The sequence below is a fragment of the Coregonus lavaretus genome (assembly GCF_964263955.1).
Source record: "Coregonus lavaretus genome assembly, chromosome: 6".
Classification (NCBI taxonomy): Eukaryota; Metazoa; Chordata; class Actinopteri; order Salmoniformes; family Salmonidae; genus Coregonus; species Coregonus lavaretus.
The window spans coordinates 56,237,581-56,252,812 of record NC_139993.1 but is presented as its reverse complement, the minus strand read 5'-3'; the positions used below and the strand labels follow the sequence as shown (position 1 = coordinate 56,252,812).

Genomic DNA, 15,232 nt, shown 5'->3' with positions numbered 1-15,232 from the left:
GATGAATACCCTCAAATTAAAGCTGACAGTATCATTTCAAATCCAAAGTGCTGGAGTACAGAGCCAAAACAAAACAAACAATTGTCATTGTCCCAATACTTTTGGAGCTCACTGTATGTACATATAACTAGGAGTAAAGTGACTGTTATGCAGAGACTCATCACATTTCCTTTGGTGTGCAGATAGTTAATGATGGGAGTGTGTATGAGTGCGCGCGTGTTTGATTTGAGGACTTGAAGGTGTATGTTTTCCTGAGAGGGGGCCAGTTTTCTGCTCTCAAATGTGGGTTTATGTAAATTAGTTGGGGGGGGGACGGGGGGGGGATGCAGTGCATCTGAGAGAGAGAGAGAGAGAGAGAGAGTAGCAAAAAATTATAATAACTCAGTCAGTCAGTCAGTGAGTGAGGAAGTAACGGTGTGTGAGAGAGAGAGTGCATCAGCTGTGGCGTCCCGCTCTACTCTCTATAGAGCTCACCGTTAGCCGTTAGCCGTTAGCCGTTAGCCTCAGTGTTAGTCTTGCTTAGGATGAATGAGCGTTGTGCCGTGTGCCCCCTACACCACCAGGCTTGGCCACCATGCAGCAGCCCCCCTGCCAGCCTCTCTCACCCTGCTGACTACTGCCCTGTGTTTGTGTGTCTGTTGACAGACGAGTCGTACCAGAAGCTGGCCATGGAGACCATGGAGGAGCTGGACTGGTGTCTGGACCAGCTGGAGACCATTCAGACCTACCGTTCCGTCAGCGACATGGCCTCCAACAAGGTAAGATTGAACTCAAAACGCCCTATGTCTTCAACCCCCTGTAGACCCATATCTCTATGACCTATACACTGACCTCCAAACTAGCAGCCGCTGCTGCTTTACTCTGAAGGAGCTGGCAACTAACTACTATATGTCGCAATGTCCAATATCTCAAAGTCCAGTCATGGATTTAGTTTGTAAGTGATTTTGACTCGTGAGTGCATTTTGACTTTTGCCTTTTCCCATTGAATCTGTGAGAACTGAAGTTGCTGGGTTGTTTTGTAAGTGCTCTACTAGTTGTTGATAGCAGTGCTAGCTAGGACCCATGTCAGCGGTGTACCTGTACAATATGTACTGTCAGGGACCATCCTCGGTCCCTCTTATACTTGGGTCCTGACAGTATGTGAGTGTGAATAGCGTTCAGTAGGTGTTAAGGGCTTGCAGGCTTGTTCATGGCTGTACTGTGCATGTTGCTGCATCTCATTATGGCAGTGTTCTCGTACAGGACAAGTTGTGTAGGCATACAGTAATGTCACAACTGTAACATTTTACTGATAGTTTTGTGTTGTGGAAAAAGATGATTGGACGTTGAAGGAATAGAGGTGAGAGGCTGTCAAAGTTGTTTCCAGAGTGTCCTTTGACTGTTGCATGCTCATGTGCAACTCAGCTGCATATTTGTTTGCAAGTTGTATGCAATGGGCTACATTTAACTACTGTATTGCACTGTAATGTGCAATTTTTCATTGAAAAAATTGCATAGCTCATATGTCCTGCGCAATTTAAAAAATATATATATAATTTATTTATTCACAATGAATGAAAGATAACATTTAAAGACATTGTAAATGTTTCCCCTTGTTGTACCCCTTTGACCCCCCCCCCCCTCCCCCCAGAATGCCTCCAAACACATTTAAAAAGAAAGGCAAAGTCATTGAGTTACATGTCAGAAAACAAAAGTATACAACAATGTTACTTCAATACAAGCAAAAATGTAATAGCCTAACAATTTCAGGTGATTAGGTGATCTTATAGGCCTATAGCAGTAATCTCAAGGGGTGGGGTGGGGCCAAGAGTACTAATCTGGAGGAAGTGTTTGGAGCTGTTCAAAATAGGATATCATCGGGTCCCAGGTGGTCAGAGAAGGATTGTTGTTTGGTACTCCAAAAATAGCAATTTCTGCACAAGGCTTCAACTTTATATCAAATGCTTCAGAAAGGGTTTTAGATATAGTGGACCAATAATCTGCCAGACGGGGCCAGGACCAGAACATGTGGGTCAAGTCCCCCAAGGAGCCTTTACACCTGTCACATGTACCATCAATATTTGGGTAGAATTTGGACAACCTGGCCTTACTGAAATGGATACGGTGAAGTACCTTAAACTGTACAAGGCTGAGCCGGGCACAAGAGGAGCTTCCATTTACCCTAAGTAAGGCACCATTCCAGACTTCATCAGAGATCTCTCCACCAAGTTCCCTTTCCCACTCAGATCGGATTTTATTGAGTGAGGGGTTATCAAGGGACATGATTATCAAAAAAATACAGGATATGAGTCCCTTTAGTTGAAAAGGTGTTTTCAAAAGGGCATCCAGACCCGATCCGGGTGATATAATTGGAAAGGTTGGGCTTTGAGTGCGAATAAACTGGCGGATTTGGAAATACCTAAATAAACTTGAATGGGGTAGATTAAAATTGATAACGAGGTCTTCGAAATATAAAGGTCATTAAACTTAGTAAGGCCATTCCTCTGCCACAGCCTGAAAACGGAATCCAGTTTGCCTAGAGTTTGAATAGAGAAATCACAGAGATTAAAATGTTGACAGAATTGAGTCCACATTTCTGGGGTGTGAAGGCAGTAAACAATCTGTTGTATATTCACTGCTCAGTAATAATACATCAAGTTAGGAAGGGCTAGTCCTCTGTGTGTTCTATCTCTCTGGAGGAATAATTTACGTATTCTTGGATTCTCACCGCCCCATTAAAAAAAAGATATAAGCTTATCCACTGAAGTGAAAAAGACTTTGGTAAAAAAAGAGGGAGACATTGGAACAAATACAGAAATCTGGGCAATACATTCATCTTGATACAATTCACTTTACCAGCTAAAGTAATATGGAGATACTCCATCTCTGAAAGTCCGCTTTAAGTTTGCTGATCAGGGGAGTAAAGTTCTTATCATGGAGGGAAGACAAGGTACAGGTGATATTGATCCCTAAATATTTAAAGCCAGACTTGGACATATGAAATGGAATAGTATCCCCTGGAATTTGTAATGCTAATTCATTAATAGGAAAACATTCACTTTTTGAGAAATGCTATTTATAACCCGAAAACACACCAAACCTACGCAGTAGGTCCACTACCTCCGGGACACACGCTTCAGGGTCTGAGATATATAAAAGCAAATCATCTGCATACAAGGAAACTTTGTGTTCCAGACCCCATCTGTAGATACCATGTATTGAGGGTGTGGCCTTTAGCATAATAAAAAGGGGTTCTATCGCAAGGGCAAATAACAGAGGGGACATTGGGCATCCCTGGCGTGTGGCCCTTGATAATGGGAAATACTGTGAACGAAGTCTGTTTGTAAGTACTGATGCCTTGGGAAATGAGTACAACAGTCGGACCCAGGAAATGAAGTTTACACCAAAGCCAAATTTTCCCAGTACAGATAATAAATATTCCCATTCTACCCTGTCAAATGCCTTCTCTGCATCTAAAGAGATAACTACTTCAGGAACGTCCGAAGATGCAGGTGAGTGCATGACATTAAGCAGATGTCGAATGTTAGAATAGGAGTTGCGACCCTTAATAAACCCTGTCTGATCAGTTGATATGATGTCTGTCATAGTGGACTCTATTCAAGAGGCAAGCAATTTCACTAATATTTTAACATCTGCATTTAAAAGTGAGATTGGTCTGTATGAGCCACACTCAGATGCATCTTTGCCAGGTTTTAACAAAAGTGTGATCGATGCCTCTGTCAGGGTTTGGGGTAAAACACCGTGGTCCAGGGCGTTTTCAAACATTTCAAGCAGGAGTGGGGCCAGTTTGGCAGAAAACTTCTTGTAGAATTCGATTGGGTAGCCATCTGGGCCAGGGGATTTCCCACGTTGCATTGCTGTAATTGAATTAATAATCTCCCCTAACTGCAAAGGTTGATCAATTTCCTCTCTCTTCTCTGTACTAATGGTAGGAGTTTCCAAGTTGTCAAGAAAATCATTCATAATTGAATTGTCTTCAGGTGATTCTGACGTGTAAAAATGTTTGAAAGTATTATTGATTTCAGTGGGACTAACTGTTAAGACACCCGAGGTGTTGTGAATTTGAGGGATCAGCTGCGAGGCAGATTTGCACTTGAGTTGATGAGCTAGAGGTCGACCAGCCTTTTCTCAATGTTCGTAAACAAAACCATGTGCGCGGAGTAGCTGCTGCTCAGCCTTATCTGTGGATAGTAAATTGTACTGAGATTGAAGACTCAGCCTTTCTATGTAAAGTTCTGGTGATGGAGAGGCGGAGTATTGTTGGGCTGTTGTTGTTTAATTTTCCGTTGTTTATTGAGAAGAGAGGAATAGGAAATTATTTCGACTCTAAGAACAATTTAAAGAGTTTCCCAAAGTGTAGATGGAGAGATTGATTCTGTTTTATTTGTCTCAATAAAGACATCAATTGCATTCGAAAGAATGGTGCAGAATGAATTGTTTGAAAGTAAAGATTAGTTAAGTCTCCATGGGGGGCGATCTGTATAGTTCAATGAGAATGAGAGGTCGAGCGACAGAGGAGCATGGTCACTAATAACAATGGCAGAGTATTCTACTTTCTTAACAGAGGGGAGAAGGGCTTTATCTACAAAAAAGTAGTCTATTATAGAATAGGAGTGGTGCACATGTGAAAATAAATAAAAATCTTTGTTACTGGGAAAAAGGAATCTCCATGGATCTACACATCCCACCTGGCTCATAAATGCAGACAAATCGCTGGTCATTTTTGAGGGAGATAATGATCTAGGGTTTGAGCGGTCCAAGACTGGGTGGATCACACAATTCAAGTAGCCTCCTAAGATTAAATAGTGTGAGTTGAGATTGGGCAGCAAATAAATAAGCTTGTTAATAAACTCAACATCATCCCAATTGGGAGCATACACATTTACAAGCAAAACAGAGGTGTGAAAGAGAGAACCAGATACCATAACAAAACGCCCCTGTGGATCCGATATTATATCAGCAGCAGTAAATTGTACTTTCTTATGAATAAGTATTGCTGTTCCCCTTGCCTTAGCATTGAATTTTGAATGGAATATTTGTCCTACCCAAGCTTTACGGAGTCTACCATGATCTGCTGTACACATATGTGTTTCTTGTAAGAATGCTATATCAGTTTTTAAATTCTTAAGATGACGCCACGCTCCTGCAGCCATACCGCGCAACTGTGTCCACAACCACAAGGAGTAACATAGGATACTCAGGCACAGCGCGACCACAAAGACCACAGCAGGGAACGCACCCCACAAACACTAATGCCAAAATATTCCAACGTCCATGAACCTCCATAGAGGCGAAAGCTAAATATATCCAAACACCCACTCAATCAAAGGCATTACAGTCACATGAAATCAAATGCAAACAAGAAAGTAACCCGAGTCAAACCCTAAGATTGTAGCATTAGTAAATAGTCTTTAGAGAGGTAACATTAAATGACTAGCTAATGGCAGCTTAAGTTAGTTCAAAGAAAAACAAACTCACGTTGGATATTTAACATGTGTTACTAGTACCAGCTAAGCTAGTCAGCACGCCAATATTACTTACATGGATACAGGTCTTCGTTCAGTTGATTTTAGATGTAGCTAGCTAGTTAGTTGTCCATATGTCAAGCTATATCTCAGCCAGCTAGCCGCTAGAAATGGTGGAGAAGGGCTTAGCTAAATTCACCGCCACCTTGAAATAGCCAAGTCAGTCCTTCAGCACTCCGGTTTTTGTTGTGTGTAGCTAGCCATGTTAGCAAGTCAGCCCAATGTTCCTGTTTTCTGAAATCTTCTCAGCCAAGTATAGACTTAATAAAGATATCCCTGGGTGCTCCTGGAGTTAAGCATTCATCTTGTTGCCGTGTAAAAATACATAAAAAAAGTGGCGTTAGCTAGCCAGCCAGATAGTAAACCGTCAAGTGTGCCAGCTCCCGCTAGCCAGCCAATTTAATTGTGATGTATTAGCTAACGTTGCCACTAATTTCAGTCAAATAAAACTAAATAAAATAAAGATGTAATCGGGTGCTCCCGGAATGAGAAAAAAAGAAAAACACTGCTTTCATGGATGTCATGAAAATTAGTCAGTTGCCAGCTAGCAAAGTAGCCAGCCACATATTCCTCCCGCCATGGCTAGCCAGCTGGGCCGATTCCTTTACTCTATGCGCCGGACATAGAATGCTTTAGTCTCGGCTAGTGTGTCAAAAATGTGGGTCTATCCCTCATAAAAGACACGAAGACGGGCAGGGTGTAGGAGCTGAAACTTTATCCCCTTCTTGTAGAGACAGGTTTTGATGTCCTTAAATTCAGCTCTTTTCTTCACGAGATTGGCACTCAGGTCCGGGTAGAATCGTATGTCTTGGCCACAGAATTTTGGTTGATGCTCCCTCGCCCAGCGCATTGCACGTTCCTTGTCTTGGTAATGATGAAAACGGGCTATGATCGCCCTAGGCCGCTCCCCTGAGTTGGGTTTGGGGGAGAGGGATCTGTGCGCTCAGTCGAGCTCCGGCGGCTTATCAAAGACACCGTTACCCATCACTTCCACCAGCATGTCAGAGACAAATTTCACAGGGTTGACTCCAGTCTCAATTCCCTCCATGACGCGAACGATCCAGATGTTTTTTTTATACCTTCTGGTATAATTCTCCAACGAATCTACCTTGGAAAGTAGAGCTGTGTTGGCCGTTTTCATATGAGATACAGATGCCTGTCACGCCCTGGCTCTGGGACTCTGTTATGTTGAGCCGGGGTGTGTAGTTTCTATGGGTTTGTTTTCTAGGTTCATTATCTAGCTCATGTGTTTCTGTGTTGGCCGGGGTGGTTCTCAATCAGAGGCAACGAGTATCAGCTGTTGCTTGTTGTCTCTGATTGGGAACCATACTTAGGCAGCCTGTTTTCCACAGTGTATTGTGGGATCTTGTTCCGTGTATGGTTTGTGTCTGTTACCTAGGACTTCACATATCGTTTTGTTGTTTTGTTCGTGTGGTACTCTAATAAATATATAAGTATGTACGCATATCACGCTGCGCCTTGGTCCACTTCCTCCTACGATTGTGACAATGCCTCTAGCTCGGCAATCCGCTCGGTGTTGTCAGTGGAGAAACCTTCTAGTGTAGTGAGGCGTCGCCCAAACGTGTTGACTGTTTCTCGAAAGGCGTCAATGGAAGTTTGGAGAGGTGCTGATGAGAGAAGCCATATCCTCTTTTAGGTTACTTCTTTGTTTAGCTAGCTCAGCTACAAGCGTGGTCATAGACAAGGCCTCCGACTCTGCAACAGGGCTGGCCGCGGCAGCCATTTTCTGTGAGTAGTTGGTTTGGCCTTCGACATTTTACATTTTAGTCATTTAGCAGACGCTCTTATCCAGAGCGACTTACAGTTAGTGCATACATTATTATATATATATTTTTTCATACCGGCCCCCCCGTGGGAATCGAACCCACAACCCTGGCGTTGCAAACGCCATGCTCTACCAACTGAGCTACATCCCTGCCGGCCATTCCCTCCCCTACCCTGGACGACGCTGGGCCAATTGTGTGCCGCCCCATGGGTCTACCGGTCGCGGCCAGCTACGACAGAGCCTGGATTCGAACCAGGATCTCTAGTGGCACAGCTAGCACTGCGATGCAGTGCCTTAGACCACTGCGCCACTCGGGGACGATATGTTAGTCGTAGTAGTTCTCTTCGGGTTGGTCTTGCTCATGGTACCATGAAAAGTGATTAAAATAATTGAACCAACTGAAACATCCACATAAGAACTAACAGCGGCGTGTAAAACCCCCGTAAAAGTTGAATTGGGGACCTCTCAAACACTCTTCTCACATCGCCCGACCGGATGTCAACCGTCCTGCGCAATTTAATGCAATTTCAAGTTTTATTTTCTTAAATTCTGCAAACATAAGAGTTTTTTGGGATGACTATTTCTTTGGGTAAATGGAGCAGCAGAGAGGAGGGGAAGAAAAGCGAATTACTGTTCTAGAAGCTGGACAACAGGATGTCACCGGTCCTGCATTGGGTCAAACAATTTACTGGAGGGGAAGAGGTGTGTGTGTGTGTGTGTGTGTGTGTGTCTGTGTGTGCACGCGAGATGCTGAAGACCCTTGCGCTGCTTGGCTCTGTCTTCCTGTTTCCTTCCTGATACCCACTCAGACCAGACTACAATAGAGCTCCCAGAATGCCTTGGGGCAGGGTTAATGGCCCTTTTTTTGGGCCCATTGCTGACGTCATGAGGACACATGCAGAACAAAAGGGACTTTTCCTAAATACAATGGAGGAGCTCGCACACACACACACACACACACACACACACACACTCCATAGGGACTGACTGGCTAAGTGATTGACTAACTGACAGACAAAACGGACATAGAAAGTGATTGTGAGTCACTGAACAAATTAGGTTTAGTCACTCGACAGACTCACTGAACAACGGACAGATTATTGATGCAAACTTCTTCACCTTGGTTGGAAAATGGCCAAAAACAAGAAACCATATGGAGACAGACTGAGAAGCTAGCCCAGCCTAAACGGTCACATGGACAGACTGAATGACTGGGCGGCAGAATGACTGATGGAGGAGTCACTGATGCATGCTGACTCAAACTGTTCTGTCTTAAGAATCTCCCTGAATCTCCCATATAACTCCCCTATGCTGGCATGAGGGCGATGCTGGTTCTGCTTAAACAATTATTTTGGCCATTGTGATGAGATAAGATAACATTAGATCAGTCCAACAAACAGTAGGGAGAGGTTATCCGAACAGCGAACACTGACCCCATTTGTTTAAACTGAACAGTCTTTGAGCGCAGTCGAAACACTTGATCAAGGTCATCTCATTTGCTGTGTATCTACTGACCACTTATAACGTTACACAACTTTCACAGAGTAGCATTGAGCATGATGCTGCATTCACTGTCATGAAGATAATAAAAATATGTCTTAGATTACAGTTTTCAGATGAGGTTGGAGACACAATACTTGAAGATCTGACAGCATTTGAAACCTTAGGAAAGGGCGGTGAAAGTCTACAGACTAATTCCAGTAAAACGCCCTCAAGGTAAAGAGCATTGAACTTTGTCACTGTCTGTCTGACTGACTGTCTGACTGACTGTCTGTCTGTCTGTCTGTCTGTCTGTCTGTCTGTCTGTCTGTCTGTCTGTCTGTCTGTCTGTCTGTCTGTCTGTCTGTCTGTCTGTCTGTCTGTCTGTCTGTGTCTGTCTGTCTGTCTGTCTGTCTGTCTGTCTGTCTGTCTGTCTGTCTGGCCCTCTGACTGTCTGTCTGTGTCTGTCTTTCTGTCTGGCCTTCTGACTCTCTGTCTGTCTGTCTGTCTGACCCTCTTGACTGTATCGGATTGCCTGTAAGTGATATGCTCTTGCTCAAACTTGCAGCTTCTGTGTAGGAGTCAAGGACAATATCAAGTTTGACTGTTCCCTTTCCCTCTCTGGGATTCAAACTCTCACCTGGATTAGTTTGAACAGGTCAAATCAAGAGTACTAGAGTATCGTATATATTTTTTTTTACTGCTTTTCATGGAAATCGACTGTTTGGACTAACAACAGAAAGATCAGAGTGATCATGTCATTGATAACAGTTTTATTGACAGTGTAAAACATGTTACCCTGATGCTGGTTGCTGCAACACTGGGTTAGACAATAGGCAGTAGACTGTCAGTGGGAGAGAGGCGGAACTACAAGAGAGGGGATGTGTGCATTGGGCAGAAGACACACAAACACACTCACGCACACACACCCAGCACTCAACTCAAAGTGAGTCAAGAGATCTACGCCGTTTCCCAACCCTCCCCACGTCAGAGTCTGAGGCTTGGCCCTTACTCACAGTCTCAGTACATACAGACTCTGCTTCCTGCGAGTCCAGACACTCTACAGGACTTAACCCAACCAAGCCGCTCACACACACAAGATGGGAGCCTGCTGCCTGGAAAAGAAAGAGAGAAAGTTAGGAAAACTTAACGGCTGGAGAAAGGTACAATTCTCTTGGATTCGATTGGTTGAAGCTTTTTCCTAGTTTGAAGCTTTTAATGCACTTATTTATTTTGGAATAAATATATATTCGCGTATTCTTCAAAAGTTATTCAAAAGTAATTTCTAGCATTATATGCAGTGCTGCATGGTATACTGAGTTGAGTTTTGTTTTATGCTGCTTCTAACCAAGTCTCTGGAAAAGTTATTTGTCTGCCTGTAAGTCTTTATAATGATATTTTGTGCATACCTTATGATATTTTGTGCATACTTTATCTGGGATATTTTGTACGATTTTGAGAAGTACACCAAGATAAATGGATTCAATGATGGTTCTTTGTCTTGACTTCAGCGGAGTGCACCTCTGCGTAAAGCTGCAACAGTCTAGGATGCTTTGTCTGAATAAGGCTACCCGTGCCCTGCAGATAGAGGCAATTCTGTGTGGGTCTCTCAGTTGAGTTTCTGTGCTATTGCTTTGACAGTTCACTGATGAATTATAATCAGTTAATTCAATTAGTAAAATATTATAGAAAGTATGACTTTTTGAGTGCCGTTGAGAGTTGACAGTTATTTGCGGCAGTTGCCTGAAGTTTACTTCAGCTTTTCCATGTTATTAGAATGTATTTAAGGACATTGCTCTGTTGTTATTTTCTGGAACTTCTTCCAACATCTCGGTCGAAACAAACGGGATGTGTTAAAAGAGAATAACAAGTTTTTATTTCCGTTAATCTCTGATGCATCTGAAAGTGTCCAAACAAAGTTGTTGAGTTAATGTGGAAAGTGGCAAAGTGGCCTTGCTGATACAGTGCATTCGGAAAGTAGATTGATGAGGATTTTTTTTTGCTTAAAACATTTTAATAAAAGGCTGTAACGTAATAAAATGTGGAAAAAGTCAAGGGGTTTGAATACTTTCCGAATGCACTGTAAGTGGTGTTTCCATGCCCTGCTGCATTGAGGGAGAGGAGACTGGGGGACAGGGTCTCTGTGCTGCAGTCAGACACCAACCAATAACTTTATTTAGGTTTAGTTATGCATTTGTTTGCAGTGAAAATGTGGAGCTCTTCCAAACCATCTCACTCTCATACAAAGGCCTCTTCAAAGACAAAACTAGAACGCTTTTCTTTACTTCACAAAGTTGCAGTTGTGACTTAAGCATCCCGTTGATTTCTATGTCGTGCTTTGAGGTGGTTTCTTGACATCATGTGATGTTGAAAATGGTGAGGTGGTATTGAGCACCTAAATGCCAACACATGAAGGCAACGAGGAGAGTGTTAGTGTATCTGACTGATCTCTCTCTGTAGGTTTAGATAGAGCTGATCTCTCTCTGTAGGTTTAGATAGAGCTGATCTCTCTCTGTAGGTTTAGAAAGAGCTGATCTCACTCTGTAGGTTTAGATAGAGCCGATCTCGCTCTGTAGGTTTAGATAGAGCTGATCTCTCTCTGTAGGTTTAGATGGAGCTGATCTCTCTCTGTAGGTTTAGATAGAGCTGATCTCTCTCTGTAGGTTTAGATAGAGCTGATCTCTCTCTGTAGGTTTAGATGGAGCTGATCTCTCTCTGTAGGTTTAGATAGAGCTGATCTCTCTCTGTAGGTTTAGATGGAGCTGATCTCTCCCTGTAGGTTTAGATAGAGCTGATCTCTCTCTGTAGGTTTAGATGGAGCTGATCTCTCTCTGTAGGTTTAGATAGAGCTGATCTCTCTCTGTAGGTTTAGATAGAGCTGATCTCTCTCTGTAGGTTTAGATAGAGCCGATCTCTCTCTGTAGGTTTAGATAGAGCCGATCTCTCTCTGTAGGTTTAGATAGAGCTGATCTCGCTCTGTAGGTTTAGATAGAGCTGATCTCTCTCTGTAGGTTTAGATAGAGCTGATCTCTCTCTCTGGAGATTTAGATAGAGCTGATCTCTCTCTCTGGAGATTTAGATCGAGCTGATCTCTCTCTGTAGGTTTAGATAGAGCTGATCTCTCTCTCTGTAGGTTTAGATAGAGCTGATCTCGCTCTGTAGGTTTAGATAGAGCTGATCTCGCTCTCTGGAGATTTAGATAGAGCTGATCTCTCTCTGTAGGTTTAGATAGAGCTGATCTCGCTCTCTGTAGGTTTAGATGGAGCTGATCTCTCTCTGTAGGTTTAGATAGAGCTGATCTCTCTCTGTAGGTTTAGATGGAGCTGATCTCTCTCTGTAGGTTTAGATAGAGCTGATCTCTCTCTGTAGGTTTAGATAGAGCTGATCTCTCTCTGTAGGTTTAGATAGAGCCGATCTCTCTCTGTAGGTTTAGATAGAGCCGATCTCTCTCTGTAGGTTTAGATAGAGCTGATCTCGCTCTGTAGGTTTAGATAGAGCTGATCTCTCTCTGTAGGTTTAGATAGAGCTGATCTCTCTCTGGAGATTTAGATAGAGCTGATCTCTCTCTCTGGAGATTTAGATCGAGCTGATCTCTCTCTGTAGGTTTAGATAGAGCTGATCTCTCTCTCTGTAGGTTTAGATAGAGCTGATCTCGCTCTGTAGGTTTAGATAGAGCTGATCTCTCTCTGTAGGTTTAGATAGAGCTGATCTCGCTCTCTGGAGATTTAGATAGAGCTGATCTCGCTCTCTGTAGGTTTAGATAGAGCTGCTGACCACAACTGAACCCTCTCTGAGCTCTCTGACAGCCTGACGGGAACTGAAACACTGTGTGTCAGAGAGTTGAGTAATTTGTCTTTACTTCTGTTTCCTTTCTTTGTCTCTCTTTTACTCTTTAATCATCTATTTTCCTCTTTCTCTTTTGCAGTTTCTCAATTCCTCGTACTCTCTTATTTGTGAGCTAATGATGGCATACCTATGTACACACGCATGCACGCACACACACCCACACACAGTGCCGTTGGCAGCCAGAGCCGGACAGTAGTGAGTCAGTCAGGGGAAGTGAGAGGTAATGTGTATGTATGACTCTCTATGGGGTTGGTCTCTTTCTGTAAACGTACTGTCCTCATCCCTGAGGAAACGTATGTCATTGTCTATATTAACCCATCATAACGACAGTGTAATCACTGTGCGTCAAATGTTTGCCAAGGCTGGGGAATCAAGCGTAACTAGATAAGATTACCAGGCACTGAAGGTGTATGTGCAGAAGTCATATTATTACGTAACATTTGATAAAAATGTGGAATTTTGCTTGACAAATTCCCATGTTGAGCAAGAGTCATATTTTCACTGCAATTTAAGTAGTGTTAAATTCAACAATGTTAACTTAGCTGAGAAGTCAGTCAGTTGTGCAGCAGTGGACTGTTACAGTCTATTCAGCTGAAGCCTGTCTGAGGACATAGTGTCCACTAGTGGCTGAAAGAGGAAATGTTGAGTTTGGAGGTTCTCAATGGCCATCAGTGGTGTTATAAACTCAAGTAATTTCAAAAGATGCCACAGTACATGCACTGTCCTGTACATCCCGATCTGCCTATCTGACTGCCTGTCTGACTGCCTGCCTGTCTGTCTGTCCGTCTGTCCGTCTGTCTGCCTGTTGTATGCCTGCCTGCCTGCCTGCCTGCCTGTCTGCCTGCCTGCCACCTGCCTGTCTGCCTGTCTGCCTGCCTGCCTGCCTGCCTGCCTGCCTGCCTGCCTATCTGCCTACCTGCCTGCCACCTGCCTGTCTGTCTGTCTACCTGTCATCTGCCTGCCTGTCTGCATGTCTGTCTGCCTGCTCTCTGGAGGGACTTATCTTTATTTTCATAATGAAATGCCATCACCATCAAGTTTTATAATGGCTCCGCAGCAAAAGCTTCTGGGAAACATAGCAGCTCTCTGCTGGATCTCCCCCACCCCCTGCACCACCCCCTGCAGCTAGAGGGGAGAGAGGGAGGGGAAGAGAGGGAGGGCAGAGAGTGAGGGGAAGAGTGGGTGGGGAGAGAGCGAGGGGAAGAGAGGGAGGGGATAGAGTGAGGGGAAGAGTGGGAGGGGAGAGAGGGTGGGGAGAAAATGAGAGTGACAGTGAAGAGAGAAAATATTGCAAAGTGATAGAGAGAAAGGGAAAGAACGGAGTGCGGAAAAGCAGAGAAAGAGGTGAGCTCCGGTGTCAGAGAGGTGAGCTCCGGTGTCAGAGAGGTGAGCTCCAGTGTCAGAGGGGTGAGCTCCGGTGTCAGAGGGGTGAGCTCCGGTGTCAGAGAAGTGAGCTCCGGTGTCAGAGGGGTGAGCTCCGGTGTCAGAGAGGTGAGCTCCGGTGTCAGAGGGGTGAGCTCCGGTGTCAGAGGGGTGAGCTCCGGTGTCAGAGGGGTGAGCTCCGGTGTCAGAGAAGTGAGCTCCGGTGTCAGAGGGGTGAGCTCCGGTGTCAGAGAGGTGAGCTCCGGTGTCAGAGGGGTGAGCTCCGGTGTCAGAGAGGTGAGCTCCGGTGTAAGAGAGGTGAGCTCCGGTGTCAGAGAGGTGAGCTCCGGTGTCAGAGAGGTGAGCTCCGGTGTCAGAGAAGTGAGCTCCGGTGTCAGAGGGGTGAGCTCCGGTGTCAGAGAGGTGAGCTCCGGTGTCAGAGAGTTGTGAGCTCCGGTGTCAGAGAGGTGAGCTCCGGTGTAAGAGAGGTGAGCTCCGGTGTCAGAGAGGTGAGCTCCGGTGTCAGAGAGGTGAGCTCCGGTGTCAGATAGGAGAGCTCCGGTGTCAGAGAGGTGAGCTCCGGTGTCAGATAGGAGAGCTCCGGTGTCAGAGAGGTGAGCTCCGGTGTCAGAGAGGTGAGCTCCGGTGTCAGAGAGGTGAGCTCCGGTGTCAGATAGGAGAGCTCCGGTGTCAGAGAGGTGAGCTCCGGTGTCAGAGAGGTGAGCTCCGGTGTCAGAGAGGTGAGCTCCGGTGTCAGAGAGGTGAGCTCCGGTGTCAGATAGGAGAGCTCCAGTGTCAGAGAGGTGAGCTCCGGTGTCAGAGAGGTGAGCTCCGGTGTCAGATAGGAGAGCTCCAGTGTCAGAGAGGTGAGCTCCGGTGTCAGATAGGAGAGCTCCGGTGTCAGAGAGGTGAGTTCCAGTGTCAGATAGGAGAGCTCCGGTGTCAGAGAGGTGAGCTCCGGTGTCAGATAGGAGAGCTCCGGTGTCAGAGAGGTGAGTTCCAGTGTCAGATAGGAGAGCTCCGGTGTCAGAGAGGTGAGTTCCAGTGTCAGATAGGAGAGCTCCGGTGTCAGAGAGGTGAGTTCCAGTGTAAGAGAAGCCACAGCAGGAGGTAAATACGCTCCATTCACCTCTCTCAAATCTGAATGAAGCATCAACACTCAACTCATCCAATGTTAACATTAACTCTCACTCTCATTCACAGTCAGCTCATAGAGGTTCATTAAGATCACCGC

General features: G+C 44.9%; 1 protein-coding gene across 2 annotated transcripts in view; it reads left to right on the top strand.

The window, feature by feature from the left end:
• Window positions 1-15,232, top strand: part of pde4ba (phosphodiesterase 4B, cAMP-specific a) — a 106,594-nt gene that overhangs the window by 74,004 nt on the left and 17,358 nt on the right. Inside the window, exon 5 of one of the 2 annotated variants that reach the window (XM_084164120.1) lies at window positions 646-758. In XM_084164120.1, the coding sequence (XP_084020246.1) occupies window positions 646-758 (113 nt within the window). Of the gene's footprint in view, window positions 1-645; window positions 759-9,847; window positions 9,954-15,232 lie in introns of those variants that run through there. The other variant, XM_084164121.1, reaches the window with a different exon arrangement.